Below are 19,020 nucleotides of genomic sequence, written 5' to 3' on the forward strand. Positions count from 1 at the left end.
CACGGCCTCCCTTTTGGCAGCGGAAGCCGGCGAGCATGTTCGCGGCTAGGCGGCACATCCCTTGTGGTGATGTGGTGCTGGACCAAACTAGTCAGCGTGCAGTCTTCAGGACAAAACATACTCCTCCAGGAATCCCTTCAGTTGGTGGTGCTACTTACCTTCGAGCCCCTACATGCAGTGCGAAGGGGGCTGTTGGACTGGCTGGCAAGCAGCCCGGCAATTGGGTTGATGAGCAGACAGTGAGCTGGTGAGCTGGGTGGCAGTCGAGCAGGTGGGCGAGCTGGCGAGCCGGTTTGGCTGTCGAGCAGGCATGCGAGCTGGTTTGCTGTTAAGCACGTGGCGAGCTGGTGAGCCAGGTTGTCTGTGGAGAAGGCAGGTAAGCTGGGGAGCCGGTTGGCTGATGAACAGGCGTATGAGCTGGTGGTTGTCGAGGCGATGCCCCTGGCTTGGCAAGCTTCTCCCCCTCCAGGTTGCAGCAGTAGCGGGTTGACCCCCCACTTCTATCCTCAGCTGTTGCTATGCTAGATCTAGCGTGGCCCCCATGGCCGCATGCACTCCTCCCCAATGTCTGCGAGCCAAACTTCAAGCTCCTTGAGGTCCTGCATGGGCATGAGTTGGCTGGAGACTATCCTGAGGCAGTCCTCGGTCGGCACCCACGAGGATTCGCTGGCTTCCGTATAGCATGGAAATAGTACAGGCAGAATGAGTGTGGAGTAGTAGGGCAGCAGTGTGGAGTAGTAGGGCAGCAGTGTGGAGTAGTGGTTAGGGCTCTGGACTCTTGACCAGAGGGTTGTGGGTTCAATCCCCAGTGGGGGACACTGCTGTTGTACCCTTGAGCAAGGTACTTTACCTACATTGCTCCAGTAAAAACCCAACTGTATAAATGGGTAATTGTATGTAAAAATAATGTGATATCTGTATAATGTGAAATAATGTATAATGTGATATCTTGTAACAATTGTAAGTCGCCCTGGATAAGGGCGTCTGCTAAGAAATAAATAATAATAATAATAATAATAATGAGTGTGATGGTGGTGCCGGTGTCAACCAGGGCTCTGTATTGTACCCCACCGACCATGCAGGGCACGTGCATGTGGCTACCCTGGCTGAGCAGTCCCACCATCGCAGTGTCTTGGTTCGTTGCGGGAGTAAGCTGTATATCGCAGGCCGGACCCCGCACCCCTAGGCTAACCTGGCCCTGTACCCCGCAGTTCCAGCACACGGGGACGTCGAACAGGGTCCCTGGCTTCAGGTCTGTTGGCCAGCCCTGGCAAACAGCCACACTGTCCACTGCTGTAGCTTCCCTGGTGTTATTGCCCCAATAAACACATCCCTCCCTTTCTTGTCCTTAGCTTTGTTGGACAGCTCTGGGTATTCCTTGTCTATTAACATGGTTACATCATTGCCCAGTTCCTCCAAGGACTCAGCTGATTGCCTCCATCTCTCCTTCAGCCTCATGATGTGTGTGAAGCTGGACGCGGTCTGTCCAAATTGTTGTTCCACCGCTGCTAGTGCGGTGTAGCTGAAGCATAGTGGGGAAATCCCCCCCCAACACACAAATTCAATTCAAGCCCTGTATATTTTATATGTTATTCCTGCAATATCAAATTCCCCATTTCCCATGTCCGCTTTTATAACTCAAAGCTATGCAGGAGTGAAAGCCTGTCACAGTCAATATGATACTAATATTTTGGGAGATTTAGAAACAGTTTCATAGAATAAGCTGTGGGGTGTGATGGGAAAAAGAGGGATAGGTGTGGAAGGGTTACTGTGACAGTCCCACTCACAACTGTCTCCTCTCCTCCCCTCCCCTCTCACACTGATTCAGCAGTTTCTGCTCAGCCTGCTTTTCTAAACCTGGCCTCAGTCCAAAACCCCGCCTCTTCAGCTAAACACAATTCCAGGAAGTCAGAAACACAGTTAAGTTCCGTTACTCTCTGTCTCACTGCAGCAAAAATGTCAGAAGGAAATATTCTGCTAGCCAAGGAACAGCTTAGCTGTCCAGTGTGCCAGGAGATATTGAAGGACCCGGTCGCTATTCCATGTGGACACAGTTACTGTATGGGGTGTATTAAGAACTGCTGGGATCAGACTGATCATACAGGTGTCTACAGCTGCCCCCAGTGCAGAAAGGCCTTTACCCCAAGGCCTGATCTGTGCAGAAACACCATGCTGGCTGAAGTTGTAGAGAAATTAAAGAAGACATGGCTCAGTCTTCTTGCTCAAAGTTATGCTGGACCTGGAGATGTGCCGTGTGATTTCTGCACTGGGAGAAAGTTCAAAGCTGTGAAATCCTGTTTGACGTGCCTGGCCTCTTACTGTGAAACACACGTCAAGCCACACTATGAGGTTGCTGCATTCAAGACGCACCAGCTGATCAATGCAATTGGAAATCTGGAGCAGAAGCTTTGTGCTGAACACCATCGAGTTTTGGAGGTCTTCTGTAGAATCGATCAGACATGTATTTGCTGGTTGTGTGCAGACGGCGAGCACAAGAGCCATGATACAGTCTCAGCTGAGACAGAAAGGACTAGGAAACAGGTAAGGGTTTGAACCATTTCTTTGTAGCTAGCCTAGAAGATAAGGATTGACCAGGATATTTAATGTGTCTGTTTAAAATGTTAGATAGTTTCATATTAGATCAATTAGATTAGATTGATTGTACTACTGTATTGACACCTATGCTAGTATCTCTGCCTAAACTATTATATATTAGAGTTATACTTATTTGTAGTTTGTGGTGTATTGGATTTTTTTCATTTGGTTCAATTACTTTTCAATTTGACTATTTTGAATATATTGTATTGTCATATATGGTAGATAACATATCATAGTTGAACTGGGTACCTCATTTCAACAAATAAACCAAAACAAAAACATTTGGCCCAAATAAATATTAAATATAATATACATTAAAGGGAAAGCATCATCAGTTGTCTAGTCGTCTGTCATAAGCATATGTAATGTAATACCTGCTTGATCAGCAACAATTCTCAGTTAGTAGTAAGAGCCAGTGCCATCTAGTGGATAGGTGCTGTAAAGCAAGTTTTCTGTTGAATTGCTGTCAGCTGTGCCCTAGATGGCGCTGGCTTTTGCCACTATGCAGGCTTGTTGTCTGATCTAGCCTGTCTGCAGATGTCTATGACTGGCAACAAGACTGAAGATCAGCTTCTGAACTCAGGTTAAGGCCTCATAACACAGACTCATTAGAATAAGAATTGAGTATTGCAATAAGACTGCTCCGAATCACTGAAAACATCATAAGGAGGTAAAGAGACAGTGAAAAACAATAATGTAGTTTGCTACATTCTATTATTATTGATTTTTAGCAGGCACTAGGGCATGTGTTTACATAATGTGTGTATCGTTAATCGGTCACACATTATTTTAAGGGACACTTATTAACTATTAACAATGTGCTAATAAACATGTTAATAAACATTTTTTTCTGTTTTTTGTTAATTAATATGCCTATTGATTATTACTAGCTAATAGACATGTTAATAAAAACATTATTTATTTTTCTGTTAATTGTTAGTTAGTATATAGTAGGCTATTTATTAATGTTGTATTAATGATATCTGCTAACAGTAAATACCCTACATAACTACTATGTTAATAGTCAACTCTTTACTGTATTATTAAGTCATGCACATAAGAACATAAGAACATGGGATGGTCGAGTCAGAGGGGGGGAAGGAGAGGAAAATCTGAGCATCATAAGCATAGAAATGGTATGAGAAACCATAGAATGCGATGAGGGGCCCAGGAAGCAGATGTAGAGAGAGAACAGGAGAGGACCCAAGACTCTTGGGGGACTCCTGTTTAGAGAGGGTGAGGTGTGGAGGTTGCTCCATGCCAGGTTATCTGGTAAGTGCGGTTGGAGAGGTAGGAGGAGAACCAGGCCAGAGCAGTGCCAGAGATTCCCAGGTCAGCGAGAAAGGATAGTATAATAGAGTGATCCACAGTGTCAAAGGCAGCAGAGAGGTTGAGGAGAATTAGGAAAGAGGAGAGAGAGGCAGCTCGGGCAGTGTTTGGTGAGTTAGTGACAGACAAGAGGGAGGTTTCAGTGGAGTGAGCAGAGCGGAAGCCATATTGGAGAGGGTCGAGCAGAGGTTGCGGCGAGAGGTGACAGTGGGGGTAGGAGGAGCAGGGAGAGATGGGAGCGACAGAGAAAAAGAGATTAAATAGTGATCAGAGAGGTCCAGGGGGGTGACAGAGAGGGTGGAGGGGTGACAGGCCCTGGAGAAGGTGAGGTCCAGTTGATGGCCAGTTTGTGGGTAGGAGGGGATGGAGAGAGAGAGAAGTTGAAGGACTGAAGGAGAGGGAGGAATCCGGCAGAGTGGCTGGGGTTGGAGAGATGGATATTGAAATCACCTAATAGGACAGTTGGGGTAGAAAGAGAGGGAAGGGAGGATAGTAGATAGTCGAGTTTACCGAGAAAGTGAATGAGAGGTCCAGGGGGACGGTACAGTACAATTAGCAGGAGTTGACAGGCAGAGGCTAGTTGGACAGCTATACTATGTACTAACTAACAATTAATAGAAAAACAAACAATAATGTTTTTTATTAACATGCTTATTAGCTAGTTGTTAATAGTTAATAGGCATATTAACTAACAATTAACAGAAAAATAAATAATGTGTATTAGCATGTTTATTAGCTCGTTGTTAATAGTTAATAGGTGTCCCTTAAAATAAAGCGTGGCCCGTTAACCCTTTGCGGTCCTATGTCGGATCTGGTCCGGCATAGCAATTTTCCCTTTCCGGTCCAACATCATCAAAAAGACACAAAAAACAGGTCTCTAGTCGTTTTTTCTCCGGAAAAAGCTGAGAAAACCATTCAATAGCCAAGTGAGACCGATAGGAGCAGAGAGAAGCCGAATAAAATAAAATAAATAAAAGGGCGTATCTCATGAATACTGATAGACCCAACACCACATAGATAACATGGACATAAACAAACAAGATAGTTGCTTCCGCATCCAGCGCTCAAAGAACATCACAGACATTTGCAGAGCTTTTTTTAGATGTTATAGTAATAAAATAATGACTTGGATCGCATTATTGAGGAGATTGGTGATAAAACGAGTGATCAAGAGATGATTTATCGGTATGTACCATTATTAAGAGGCATTTGAATAATATAGCGAACAAGGGGTGGGGTGGGGCGGGGCTGGAGATGCAGTACTGAGTGTCCTGTTGATATGCAGTGCCTTTTAAACCTGTTATACTGTGAAAAAAAATACTTTTAAACAGTGCTTCTAAAAATTGGACCTGACACGCCTGGCACGCGCTGAAAGAATGTACCGCTAAGGGTTAATCTAATTCCATATTAAGGGGAGAGGTGTGAATAAAACAGCCTGCTCTGAAATATCCTGTTTTGAGTGTGATAGTATATCACTCAATGCCCCATCAGAAATGTCACTGCGTCACTGTGTTTCTACACAGAAGCAGCTGGGAGAGACACAGAGAGAAATAGAACAGAGCATCCAGGAGAGACTGAAAGAAGTCGAGGAGTTGAAACAGGCTGTGGAGTCACTGAAAGTGGGTATAACACAGTTTTAGATTAGACTGAAGACACAAACTACAGTAACTTTATATTATGTTATTCTTTAGTGTAATCCAACATCTATAAGAAAATATTTCTAAACTGATAAATCTACAGAAGTTTAAAGAACAGCAATACTTTATTTATTTAAGTTGCAAATATGTCTCCCCTACTGTGTTCTTTCACTCAGAGATCTGCATGCATAGAAATAAAGGAAAGTGAGAAGATCTTTACTGAGCTGATCCGATCCATTGAGATGATCCACACTGAGGTTATTGAGCTGATTGGAGCTAACGAGAAGGCTGCAGTGAATCAGGCTGAAGGACTCATGAAGGAACTGGAGCAGGGGATTGATGAGCTAAGGAGGAGAAACGCTGAGCTGAAACAGCTTTCAGAGACAGAGGATCACATCAATTTTCTACAGGTAGCATCACTGCTTGTTAGAAAATCTCAAGTAGATATCTGGGACGGTTTCAGAGAAACCTCACCAATTGAATGAATCCTTGGTTTTCCCCAGGAATGTTTTGTACCCCATTCTGTTTCATTGAAAAACTCTTCTGTTGTAGAATTTCCAGTCCCTCTGTGCCCATCCTGAAGCTGAAGACTTACCCAGCGTTATTGTCAATACAGACATCTCTTTTGGGGCTGTAAGGAAAGCTGTATCTGAACTTAAAGACCATATTGAGGACTTCTGCAAGGGGGGATTAGTCAACATAACCACAACAGGTTGGTGTGAAATAGATTCCTTTGATAGAGATTTCTTAAATAGATCATGGCTTGTAGAGGGACAGGACCTGTAAGACATTAATAAAGACTTCTTGCAGATTGCTGGCTATATGAATATTGCAGATATTTTATTTCCCCAAATTGAAACACCCCATCTCATTTACAGTGACATCGCAAGTGATGATAGCAGGAAGGAAGAGAGTTTCTAAAGGCATTACATGAGAAAACAACACAATAGCATTCAAACAGAGACAGAGGGATTCAAACATTAAACAACACATTCATGCCATATAGAATGCTAACTTCTAGTCCTACACTTTCTAATCAACGATGTAGAGGAATTGGAGGTCATGGTCATGTTAGATTCTCCTGATTAGAGGAGAAACCTCAAAATGGAGTGAGGTAACCAGTGGTGTACCACAGGGATCAGTATTAGGTCCTCTGCTATTCCTAATCTACATTAATGATCTAGATTTTGGTATAGCAAGCAAACGTGTTAAATTTGCAGACAACACAAAAATAGGAGGAGTGGCAAACACTGTTGCTGCAGCAAAGGTCATTCAAAATGATCTAGACAGCATTCAGAACTGGGCAGACACATGGCAAATGGCATTTAATAGAGTAAAGTGTAAAGTACTGCATGCAGGCAACAAAAATGTTCATTATAAATATCATATGGGAGATACTGAAATTGAAGAAGGAATCTATGAAAAAGACCTAGGAGTTTATGTTGACTCAGAAATGTCTTCATCTAGACAATGTGGGGAAGCTATAAAATAGCCAACAAGATGCTCGGATACATTGTGAGAAGTGTTGAATTTAAATCAAGGGAAGTAATGTTAAAACTCTACAATGCATTAGTAAGACCTCACCTATAATATTGTGTTCAGTTCTGGTCACCTCGTTACAAAAAAGGATATTGCTGCTCTAGACAGAGTGCAAAGATGAGCAACCAGAATTATCCCAGGTTTAAAAGGCATGTCGTATGCAGACAGGCTAAAAGAATTGAATCTATTCAGTCTTGAACAAAGAAGACTACGCGGTGATCTGATTTAAGCATTCAAAATCCTAAAAGGTATATACAATATCGACCCATTGGACTTTTTTGACCTAAAAAAGAAACAAGGACCAGTGGTCACAAATGGTGATTAGATAAAGGGGAACCAACTCCCCAATAATGTTGTTGAAGCTGACACCCTGAGATCCTTTAAGAAGCTGCTTGATGAGATTCTGGGATCAATAAGCTACTAACAACCAAATGAGCAAGATGGGCTGAATGGCCTCCTCTCGTTTGTAAACTTCCTTATGTTCTTATGTTCTTATGTTTGTATTCCAAATCCTCTACAGTAAAGTCATTGGTTTAAAACAGTTTTCTATGCTCCCGAGTGGCGCATCCGGTAAAGGCGCTCCATGTGGAGTGCAGGATGCGCTCTATAGCCTGGACGTCGCCGGTTCGAGTCTAGGCTATTCCACAGCCGACCGTGGACGGGAGCTCCCAGGGGGCGGTGCACAATTGGCCAAGAGTCGCCCGGGTGGTGGGGAGGGTTTAGGTCGGCCAAGGTGGCAACGGCTCACTGCGCACCAGCGACCCCTCCGACACTGTAGCTCTTCGGTGGCTGCATGGTGAGTCCGCAGTGTGAAAAAAAACCGGTCGGCTGACGGCACACGTTTCGGAGGACAGCGTGTGTTCGTCTTCACCCTACCGAGTCAGCGCAGGCATGGTAGCAGTGAGATGAGCTTCAAAATAATAATTGTCCATTCCAAATTGGGAGAAAATAATACAAATAATTGGCAACGATTAAATTTATATATCTATATCTATATCTATATATATCTATATTTATATATATATATATATATATATATATATATAGATAGATAGATAGATAGATAGATAGATAGATAGATAGATAGATAAACAGTTTTCTGTATTTTATTTAGTGAATGAAACAGCAGTTTATATCCTGGGGGCTAGGAGCAGTGACAGACGTTCAGAAGTTTAGGCTTTTCTTCCAGTAAAACATTTTATCTACAGAGACATTCTCTCTTTTTTGACCTAATGCCTCAACAAAAGAGTGTCTGGAGATGTAGTATAAATTAGACTGAAAAATTTCTGTTGACAAAACATAGCTGGGTATTAAACTGAGATGCACTTTGACTTTATAATTATGACCAAAAAACTACATAAAATAACTAATTATGAAGATTCAGTATTGCAGTCATTGGTAGTTATTAATCCACATGTTTCAATTCTATTTTTCTCTCTTTTTTCTACCCAGTGAATGAAGTTACAATTTACAGTATGCAGGCTCCAGGACCAAGGAACAGAGCTGAGTTTTTAAAATGTAAGTCTGTTTTCACTTAAACATTTGATTGACATATGTGTCACTACATTGTTATTATTTATTAGTAATTGTGAAGCCATTAATCTACACTCCTCTCCAACAAGTATTGGTTCAGATGAATACATGCAGAATGACTGGGGGAGGGGCATTTGTTGCCTGTTTTTCCACTCAAACCTTTCTCTCCCTAAATATCTTGGTATCCCTGAATAGATAATCATCCCATCTTTTAATACATGTACAATGCATGTGAAACCAGTTGTGGGGTAAAATGAACAGCTATCCCTCCCAGTCATCCTGTGCTGGTAGTAAATGTATATTGCAGTATCACTGCACTTGTGGGATGGATTGCTCATTAAAATAATAATAATAATAATAATAAACCTTTATTTATATTGCGCAATTCATGTACAATACAATTCAAAGCACTTTACATACAGAAGAAAAAAATACAAAAATACAATAATAAACAGTAAGAAAAGAGTACAGTTATTAAAAACAGAAGTAACAATAAAACATAAAAATGTTATGGAAAAGCTATATTAAAAAGGTATGTTTTTAATTGAGATTTGAAGATTGCAATTGAAGGTGAATCTCTGATAAAAGGGGGTAAGGAGTTCCAGAGTGTGGGGGCATTAAAACAGAAAGCAGCCTCTCCCATCCTTTTACCATTCACCCCCATACATAAAGGGCCAGCATTTGCAGATCTCAGAGTGCGTTCAGGCTGATAAGGAATATATATATATATATATATATATATATATATATATATATATATATATATGTGTGTGTGTGTGTGTATATATATGTATATGTGTGTGTACACACACACACATATATATATATATATATATATATATATATATATTGTAACGGCCCGGCACTCACTCGGGTTCGTTGCCCCTTTAAAATTACGACCCAGCACACAGGAAATGGAGTTTTTAAGCGCTGACGCGCTAATTTTTAATAAACACACAAAATAAAACAAACACAAAATAAACACCTAACTCCCACTGGAGCGCTAACTAAACAGGTTTTTCCCTCACTACCTTGCAGGACGGCTAAGCCGTTTACCTGCTAGCAAAAACCAAACGAACTTAACACAGCACTTACTCAGGAATGCTCGGAAACAGAGCACGTCTTCTGTCTCCTTCTACTCAGCAGCCCCGTACAGCCAAGCTGCACGTCCTAAATACCCCGCGCCTGGCATTAATTTACAATAGTACCCAGGTGCGGGTGATAATTAAACAATAAACAAATTAACAAAATAATAAAACAATTAAACAAAATGTGCATTCCGCACATGATTCTCGCGCAGGGAGGTTTTAACCCCCTCCCTGCTGTTGACCAAAACCCGCTACTTTACAATATATATATATATATGTATATATATGTATGTTAAAAATAAATGGCACACGCTGCACCTTTTGCCTGCAGTACCTACCTGTGTGTTTTTCTTCCCACATTCTGGCCTGACGTCACCACTACGTCCATCCTGTCACACTCCCTTATGTACCTTAATGCCTCTTATAAAGAAGCTGCTGCAATATGTATTTATCTGTCTCTCTCTGTGTTGGTTCTGTACCATTCAAAACTAGTGGAGATTTTCTCAGTGATTTGAATTTTCTAACCCTCTCCTCTACCCATCCTCTTCTCTTCAATCAGATTCCTGTCAGCTCACACTGGACCCCAACACAGCGAATAGAACGCTCTGTCTGTCTGAAGGGAACAGAAAGGTCACACGCAGGAGAGAGACCCGGCCATATCCTAACCACCCAGAGAGATTTGACAGCCGGGCCCATGTGCTTTGCAGAGAGGGTTTGTCTGGAACTCGCTGTTACTGGGAGATTGAGTGGAGTGGGGTGGCTTTAATAGGTGTTACATATAAAGGAATCAGCAGGAAAGGAGAGGATGCTTCCTGTGGTCTTGGATTCAATGACAAGTCCTGGAGTTTGTACTGCACTGATTTCAGTTACTCTGCCCTACACAATTACAATGGTATTGAAATATCTGCCCCCTACTCCCCCAGAATAGGAGTGTATCTGGACTTCAATGCTGGCACTCTGTCATTTTATGGCGTCTCTGACACAATGACCCTCCTTTACAGATTCCAAACCACATTCACTGAGCCGCTCTATCCTGGGCTCGGGCTTTATTGTTCTGATTCCCCTGTAACAATCTGCCAACTGAACTAGACTGTTTTTTGTTTTAAGAAAACATCTGTATAGAACTCCCTGTCTGTCCTCTCCACTCCTCAGGTGAAAGGAATGTTCAATCTCACATAACTTTGTATGAACGTTAGGGGGTAAAATGGCACCACCTGCAGAGCGAAACAAGGTGAATTATTTGTTTTTACACTTGGGGCTGAAGCAGCCTAATTTGTACTGTTTAATTTATGTCAGGTTAGTGTTTTTGCAATTGTAAACACTCACAACTGAACAGGTGTTTCAGCATTAAAAAGTTCAATATGTTGTTTTTATTGATTGCAAATACTTAAATAGCACAAGTGTCTGGTTGTGTCTAGGTTCTGTTCACCACTAGATGTCACTGTTTCCTTTGTTTTCTTCGGAGGTGAATAAACTTGAACTGTTATTATATCATGTTTTAAATATATATATTGATAACTTGACTGTACTACAAATGTGTTATTCTTCAATTCTGTTTTCTAGTTATGTTTTGTTACATGAAATACAAATAATAAAATTAATAAATAACTAAAATCATTCAGGAGAGTTTTGTACACTATGTTTGGTCCTGTGACAGTATTATCCAAAAGGTTTAATAAATAATACTGTACTTTCTCTTTATTAGCTTGTTTTTCTCTACTTCTCTGTCTCAGATGAAATCTGGATTCCAAGGATGTGTGTGTGAGAGTGCATATATGTGTGTTTGTGTGTTTGCATGTACAGCTATGGCCAAAAGTTTTGCATCACCTACAAAGAAACTGCAAAATGATATCTCAAAAGTCTACCGGAAGTCATAATAATAGTACAATTTCATATTAGATTTGGAAATGTCACATTTTTCAATTTTGGTCAGTTTTATGTTAAGTATTTGGAACAACTACAAAGCGGTATGTAATTCAATATGTTAGTGTAACATTATTCAGCAGGTTTCATTTGACTTTATGAAGCAAATTAGTTAATTCTATCAGGTAATGCAAAACTTTGGCCATAGCATGGCAGGGACAATTTATGGAACTGTTTTGTTAGCTATAATTACTTAGGGAGTCTAGAAATCTATATGTGGAGAATGGCAGTAGGAGTAGGACACAGTTAAAGGAGTGCTAACCATCTTATCAGCACTCCCAGAATTATCACTGCTTCCCTTTTTCTTATGTTGAAGATCTCATGGTTCTTTGTTTTTGATATAATCAGATTTTTCAAGTACAATGCTGTCAAAAAAAAAACATCTTTACTTTTATTTTTTTTTTGGTATCTAATCAATTCCTGTGCGGTACATCACATGACCTGACTGCAGCTAAACCATTAGAAGAAACTGAGGTACAGTACAGGAAGAAACGTCTATAGTGGTTTATTAGAAATATCTGCCAAACTGAAGTATGAAACACAAGCAAAGAAGCAACAGATCTTCAAACAAAGACAAGGGACACCAGTCGCACTTTTACTGGGATCATGAATCTTACCAGCTGTGCACTTCCATTTTTAGATAGGCCTCGCATGTGCAGTTTTGAGACAACCGCATGTTATAGTGGCCTCTTTTTAATGTGTGTATCTGGTACTACACTAAGTTAAATAAATCTCTGTTTAACCAGCTGATTCATCTGTTGACTAACATGCTTTCAACCAGTAACATGCTTTGGCCTCTAAGACACTGCTGAGGAGTTTCTTTCAAAACTGCACTTTTCAGACCTGTACAGAGAAATGACTTGCAGATGAGGGAAGATTAATGAAATTATTGTGTTAGCAACAACCACTTTAAGAAGATAAAACATGGCTTTTAACACTAGAACCGCCACGGTTATACTTATACCTAAAAACTCCTCCGGCAGTCATTATGACGGTTACATTTTAAACAACAGGGGCAAACAAAAGGGCAGCAGTGTGGAGTAGTTGTTAGGGCTCTGGACTCTGGACCGGAGGGTTGTGGGTTCAATCCCCAGTGGGGGACACTGCTGTTGTACCCTTGAGCAAGGTACTTTACCTAGATTGCTCCAGTAAAAACCCAACTGTATAAATGGGTAATTGTATGTAAAAATAATGTGATATCTGTATAATGTGAAATAATGTATAATGTGATATCTTGTAACAATTGTAAGTCGCCCTGGATAAAGGCGTCTGCTAAGAAATAAATAATAATAATAATAACATCAGTATTTAAATGAAAGATACACTATCGGATACAACTCAAAAGTTTTATTCAAGCACATCATATCAAACATCTGCACAGCCGGAACACTGTATTTATATGAGCAATTAAACATATAAGGATTTATTTTCTAACTTACTACATATAAAGCACTACTTCAAAAAATGAAATAAACATTTCAAAAGAAACTAGTGTGTAAACAGGTAGGTGTACATACAACGTTGGATTCAGTGCAGCACTGAATCCAGGTTGAGCTGCAGCAGCCTGTTGCTTTACAGTTTTCTGATCGAGATGTTTCTGCCGAAGCACTCTGGAAAGCTTCAAGATGAAATCTCATTATTTTAACTCACCTAGATATTTTTTCTATCTGTCTGTCTATAAGAGCACTCTTGAATTGTCCAACAAGAAGTTGATTTTGTTATTGTTGTTGCCCCTATTGCTAGCCAACCTGTACCCCTCTATATCAGTTCCCCAAAACCCGTTTGAAGTAGCACCCTGCCTCTGACAGTACCCTCCTGCACCTCACCCGAAAACTCTTCCTGAGAGTGAGGTAGAGGAGAGTGATGGCCCAGCTGCAAGAGTAAGCCAGGATTTCAGAGGCCTTCTTAATGTGAGTCAAAGTCTCAGGGTCCATGGCCCACTCCCAGGGGCCTAGCAATTGGACCAGATCCAGGAAGAGAGAACCATGATAGGGGAGCCAGAGGAGAAAGGTCAGGGGCACTGTGACCAAGAGAAGGCACCAGAGGGAGGGCTGGGGGTTTAGGAAGGGCTGGGGATCCTTTCTCAAATGATATATGAGGACTAGAGAATAGAGAACTGCAGCCCCAGGTATCAGGAAGCCTACAAAAAACAAGATGGCATCGCCCAATTCACGGGGGTGCAGCTTGGCGCATTTTTGGGTGCTGTCAGCTACCTTGGCGCAGGCGTAGGAGAGAAGAGAAGATAGGCTGGCCAGAGCTGAGCCCCCCCAGATGAATTCACAAACACGACGCGTCTTGTAAGCGCTGGAAAGATGAGTGTAGGAAAATGTGAGCTCAATAAAGTAGTCCAGGCCTAGTAACGTGGAGGAATAAATGAACGCCAGCGATGACACATTGAAAAGGACAAAGAAGCCAAGGCAGGGCTCACCCCGCAGCGCCCAATCACAACTCAGCAGTCGTCCAATGGCTACGGAGTTTAACACCAAACTAGCAAGCGCCATGTTGGAAAAGTAGATGTCAGGCATTTTCATGGACGCCTGTTGCCGGAAGTTGACGGCAAGGACCAGCAGGGTTCCATTGTTGTGCTGACCACAATCAAACCAGTGTTGTTAAAAAGCATTCTGTTACAGTTGCAAGTTACCTGAGCCACATTGTAACCTGTTACACTAACTTAATTACTTTAAAAAAATGTAAGCTGTTACAGTTACAAATAGTTACTTCTCAGGCACAGTTTACATTTTACAGAAAAAAAAAATCCAGTTTGGTCAGGCTGCAGCTCGAAATATTCTTTGAGTATCCAGCTATCGAACCCACTCGTTCCCTCCTCTGACATTTCTAACAAGATGAAAAGGGCGTTCGTGTGACATGTAAGGTTTGCCTTGCACTGTTGAAGTTTCCACAATATGCATTTCCCATAGTCATTTTATAATTCTTAACAAAAGTAACTGCGTTATTTTTCACATAAAACGTAATCCGTTAACACATTTTATTACTTGTCTGAAAAAGGAACCATTACAGTTAAAGGTTACTGGAAAATGTAATCAGATTAGTTGCAAGTTACTGAACGATGTAATCAGATTACATCAACGCATTACATGTAATATGCTATTCCTCAACAGTGGCCGCAACGAAAGTATTTTAGGTAGGGTCCATCACAGTCTTAGCATAACTTTACTTTTAGCTCTCTAACCATTTTTTTTAATCAAGTTTCCTTTGGTCTTGCTGTCCACGCACAGTAACTGCAGACTAGATGTGCTGGCGATTGATTTGAATTCTTCCACTAGAATGGAAGAGTTGCTGCTGAACCCAGGTCAAAGCTCCTCAACACAGACAATCCCTAGGACATGTGTATTACCTCATAGCAGCTTTTAAAAACCAAAGAGCAAAAACTATGAGAGCTGTGCAATTATTACATGCTAGCAGCACAAAAGTAATTACAACAAGAACCATTCAGAAAGATTGCAAATACCAATGTTTGGGGATGTACATTTAAAAAAAAAGTGAAAATGTACAGTAATTATCATAGGCTTTTAAAAAAGTGACAAGTTAAAAAAACTCCCCTCATAAAAGCTTCCCATAGTAAAAGCATATTAAAGTGTGATAAAGCATAGTGATAGCATGGTAAAGCATAGGGAAGCATTGTAAAGCACAGAGAGGTCTGGTAAAGCATAGGGAAGCATTGTAAAGCACAGAGAGGTCTGGTAAAGCAGAGGGAAGCATTGTAAAGCACAGAGAGGTGTGGTAAAGCATAGGGAAGCATTGTAAAGCACAGAGAGGTCTGGTAAAGCATAGGGAAGCATTGTAAAGCACAGAGAGGTCTGTTAAAGCACAGGGAAGCATTGTAAAGCACAGAGAGGTCTGGTAAAGCATAGGGAAGCATTGTAAAGCACAGAGAGGTCTGGTAAAGCATAGGGAAGCATTGTAAAGCACAGAGAGGTCTGGTAAAGCATAGGGAAGCATTGTAAAGCACAGAGAGGTCTGGTAAAGCAGAGGGAAGCATTGTAAAGCACAGAGAGGTCTGGCAAAGCATAGGGAAGCATTGTAAAGCACAGAGAGGTGTGGTAAAGCATAGGGAAGCATTGTAAAGCACAGATAGGCATGGTAAAGCATATTAAAAAAACACAGTGTAATAAAGCACATTGAAAGCATGGTTAAGCATAGGTAAGCATTGCAAAGAATAGAGAATTATGGTCAAGTGTCCATTTGCAGTGCTCACTTACCTGTTATTTAATGCAGCAGACAGTCAAATAATCCTCTTCTTACTGGATACTGGACCTAAAACTGCCTTGCCACACAGGCTCACTGGCTGGATTCACCACTATCTTCTGCACAGTACTGGCCTATCATAAAGTATTACAGTACTTCTCTCTCCCTCTGTCTTATAGTGTCACGTGCTTGCTGCCAGACACACGACGTGGTTGACGTGTTTGCTGATCCCTCCCCCACGCACCCACCCCCATCCTCTCTCTCTCTCTCTCTCTCTCTCTCTCTCTCTCTCTCTCTCCTTCCTCGGTTACTTCCCTCCTGCAGGGAGAAAGGGAAACGGGTTTGTGCTCAAGGACCTTCGCTTCCTTGCTCAGCTTACAGTTTTTCAATGTCATTTGGGCACCCTGCAGCTAAGCTAGCATCTCATGTTATAAAATGGCACATTCTCTGCCTCAGTGTCGTCGTTTTTTTATACATCTATGTCTATATCTATATCTATGTCTATGTCTATGTCTGTATCTATTCTGTACCTGTGTCCATATCTGTGTCTATGTCTAGATCTGTGTCTATGTTTATATCTAGATCTACCATACCTCTCTGGGCTTTGCAATATGTACTTATGCTTTTATACACGGTCCTGCTTTTACTATGGGAGTCTGAGAAAGAAGGGGCCATAAACTGTAATACTTATGTGGCTCTTATTGTTTTAGATACACAAACAGAAAGGCATAATGGCCCAAAACAGTGGAATGGAAATTGACATGGAAACAGATGACCTGAAACAAAAGCCTGGGCATACAGAACAGCTGGAGGAGAGCAGGTACATCACTTAATCTTTCTGAAAAGTTGGCATGTCAACATCACAGGTGCCTCACCTTATGATAAGATGGGACTTCATTCTTTCTTGTTTGATGTAGAAATAAAAAAGTGATTTGTTTTGTTTAAGAATAAAAAAACTGAATTGTATTTTAAATGATGTATTTATTTCATTATTTTTCTATTCACTAAGATCGTCTCAAAAGCCTCTCCTCTCGTTTAATTGGTAGTCGCTTATTCAGAATATTTTGACTTCTCCCAAGGCATCCCGATAAAGAGTAGCTGTCTGTAGTTAGGATACTGTGGTCCCATTCTACCAGCTTCACCCCATTGTAGCTGCCCTATACTTGTGCTACCATTGCCCCTCAGTGTAATATAGAGCCATTGCAGTGCCGCTGTCTGTCTGTCTGCCATTGAAGATCATTGAGGGTATAGTTAGCACACTGTGGTCCCATTCTACCAGCTTCACCCCATTGTAGCTGCCCTATACATGTGCTACAATTGTCCCTCAGTGTAATACAGAACCTCTGCCATTATAGTCCCACTGAAGTCTGTCTGTCTGCGTTGCCATTCAAGATCATTTGGGAGGGGTACAGTTATCATACTGTGACTGCATTCTACCAATAGCAGCCTCACCCCATTATAGCTGCTCTTGAGCTCAACGGAGGGTTTGTTGCTTTCGGCTGTGAAAGAGGCAATTTGCTTGTCAGCAGAAACAGAGGCAGCCCGCTGTCTTTCATTTGAATTAGGGAATTTCAAACTGGGTAGAAAAACAAGAACTTAAAAAAAAAAACATTTAACAAAAACTATTTACATCTCCTTTGCATTTTGTTTCATTCGCTGATGAACAGGAGCGCCGATGTCTTCACAAAGCTGTTCTCCGAGCGAGAGGGAAAGCTACAGGGCTATCTCCAGGAACTGGAAAGCATTGCAGACAATATGGTTGATACACACAAGAGCACTACCTTGACCAAGACCATTGGCAGATCTGCTGGTGCTCTGAGTAAGACTCTTGCCATGTCCGGGCTCGCCCTCTCTCCTTACACTGGGGGTGCCTCCACAGCACTTACAGCAGCCACGGCAGTGGTCATGAAAGCAGGTGGTCCCAGGGGGCCTATAGTTAGCATCGCAGAAACAACCCGCCGCGCCTTGGACGAGAAGAAAGTGAGAAAAATCTTCCAGAAGTATGCAGAAGAGCTAGCCTATGTTAAAGCATGTTTGGAGGCCAGCGAAACTGAGCAGAAAGGTTTGTCAGACCAGACAGGTGCGCTGGAAGACATGAAATCAAAACCTACCAGTTTCATTAGTGGCAACAAGGTTATTAAGGTATTGAACAACCCAACTCTGAAAAAAACAGCAAAGAGTTTGCTAACTGGCCAAATGGGAAAGTCAGGCATGAATGTAGAAAGCTTAGCCACTGGAGCGCGGGCTGTCTCTGATATCTCCTCTCTCTATAACGGAAGCAGAGAGGAGGTTGCTAAGAAGATACGGGAGAGAGTGAGTGAGCTGAGGAGTGAGCTGGATTCATACAGAGAGCTGCATGATACATTGGGCAAGGGTCAACGGAATAGGCAAACACACACACATTGATACTAAATAGATGCTTCATATCATTATTATTTACCTAATATGGGTGACTCACCTGGTAAAGGCACAACTATGTGATGTGTAGGGTGAGTCATGCACTACTGGGCATACCCACGTTGAGCTGCCTTTGTCCTCCAACATCTGCTGTCCAGCTCCTGGATGTAAAGACTGGCTTGGGGATCGGAGGACGCCCACTGACCTTCAGTTCACCTGAGCTGATGAGGGAAACTGCTGCAGTAAGGGAGTGTAATTGGCTAACACAGTAAATCAGTTGGCAGTGCTTCACCTGTAGGCTTTAACACAAATATATTTCCCCTACCTCCAAGTTGTTTTTTTTTTTTTTGTGAAACGGATTTGTTTATCAAACTTTATTATAAGAACATTATTAGAACAATAATTATAATGGGCTCTGAAAGGATTTTTTAAGGAATGTTTTGTTTGGGACTGTTTTGTGAAATCCTCTTTTGAATAATTAAATCAAATTTGCAGTTCATGTAATGAAGAAGAAGAGAATGCTTATAAACTTTCTAACAAAACAACCCTTAAAACAACAGTCCTTAAAATAACAGATCTTAAAACATTCCTTCAAACAGCCCCTAACATAGTGTAGGTCCCAATATCCTCATATTTACACACATAACTGAAAAAGGGGCAGAGTGAGACTGTGAATAACATTCGACAACATCTCATTATGACAATGAGATGGCATTGGACACAGCAGGACATGTTACCAGGAGGCCATTCAGAGGAGATAATGGAAACCC

General features: G+C 41.6%; 2 protein-coding genes across 2 annotated transcripts; both read left to right on the plus strand.

Annotated features, from left to right (window-relative positions):
• The first annotated feature begins 1,724 nt into the window (after positions 1-1,724).
• LOC131723092 (tripartite motif-containing protein 16-like) lies at positions 1,725-11,928 on the plus strand. The gene is made up of 6 exons (XM_059016443.1): positions 1,725-2,541; positions 5,451-5,546; positions 5,741-5,974; positions 6,117-6,276; positions 8,556-8,621; positions 10,284-11,928. Exons 1-6 carry the CDS (start codon positions 1,957-1,959, stop codon positions 10,811-10,813), a joined length of 1,671 nt encoding a protein of 556 aa, XP_058872426.1. The 5' UTR covers positions 1,725-1,956; the 3' UTR covers positions 10,814-11,928.
• A 4,197-nt stretch (positions 11,929-16,125) lies between these two features.
• LOC117432591 (uncharacterized) lies at positions 16,126-18,853 on the plus strand. The gene is made up of 2 exons (XM_034054560.3): positions 16,126-16,673; positions 17,521-18,853. Exons 1-2 carry the CDS (start codon positions 16,585-16,587, stop codon positions 18,257-18,259), a joined length of 828 nt encoding a protein of 275 aa, XP_033910451.3. The 5' UTR covers positions 16,126-16,584; the 3' UTR covers positions 18,260-18,853.
• Positions 18,854-19,020: the final 167 nt, after the last annotated feature.

The sequence above is a fragment of the Acipenser ruthenus genome, chromosome 53, assembly GCF_902713425.1.
Source record: "Acipenser ruthenus chromosome 53, fAciRut3.2 maternal haplotype, whole genome shotgun sequence".
Taxonomy (NCBI): Eukaryota; Metazoa; Chordata; class Actinopteri; order Acipenseriformes; family Acipenseridae; genus Acipenser; species Acipenser ruthenus.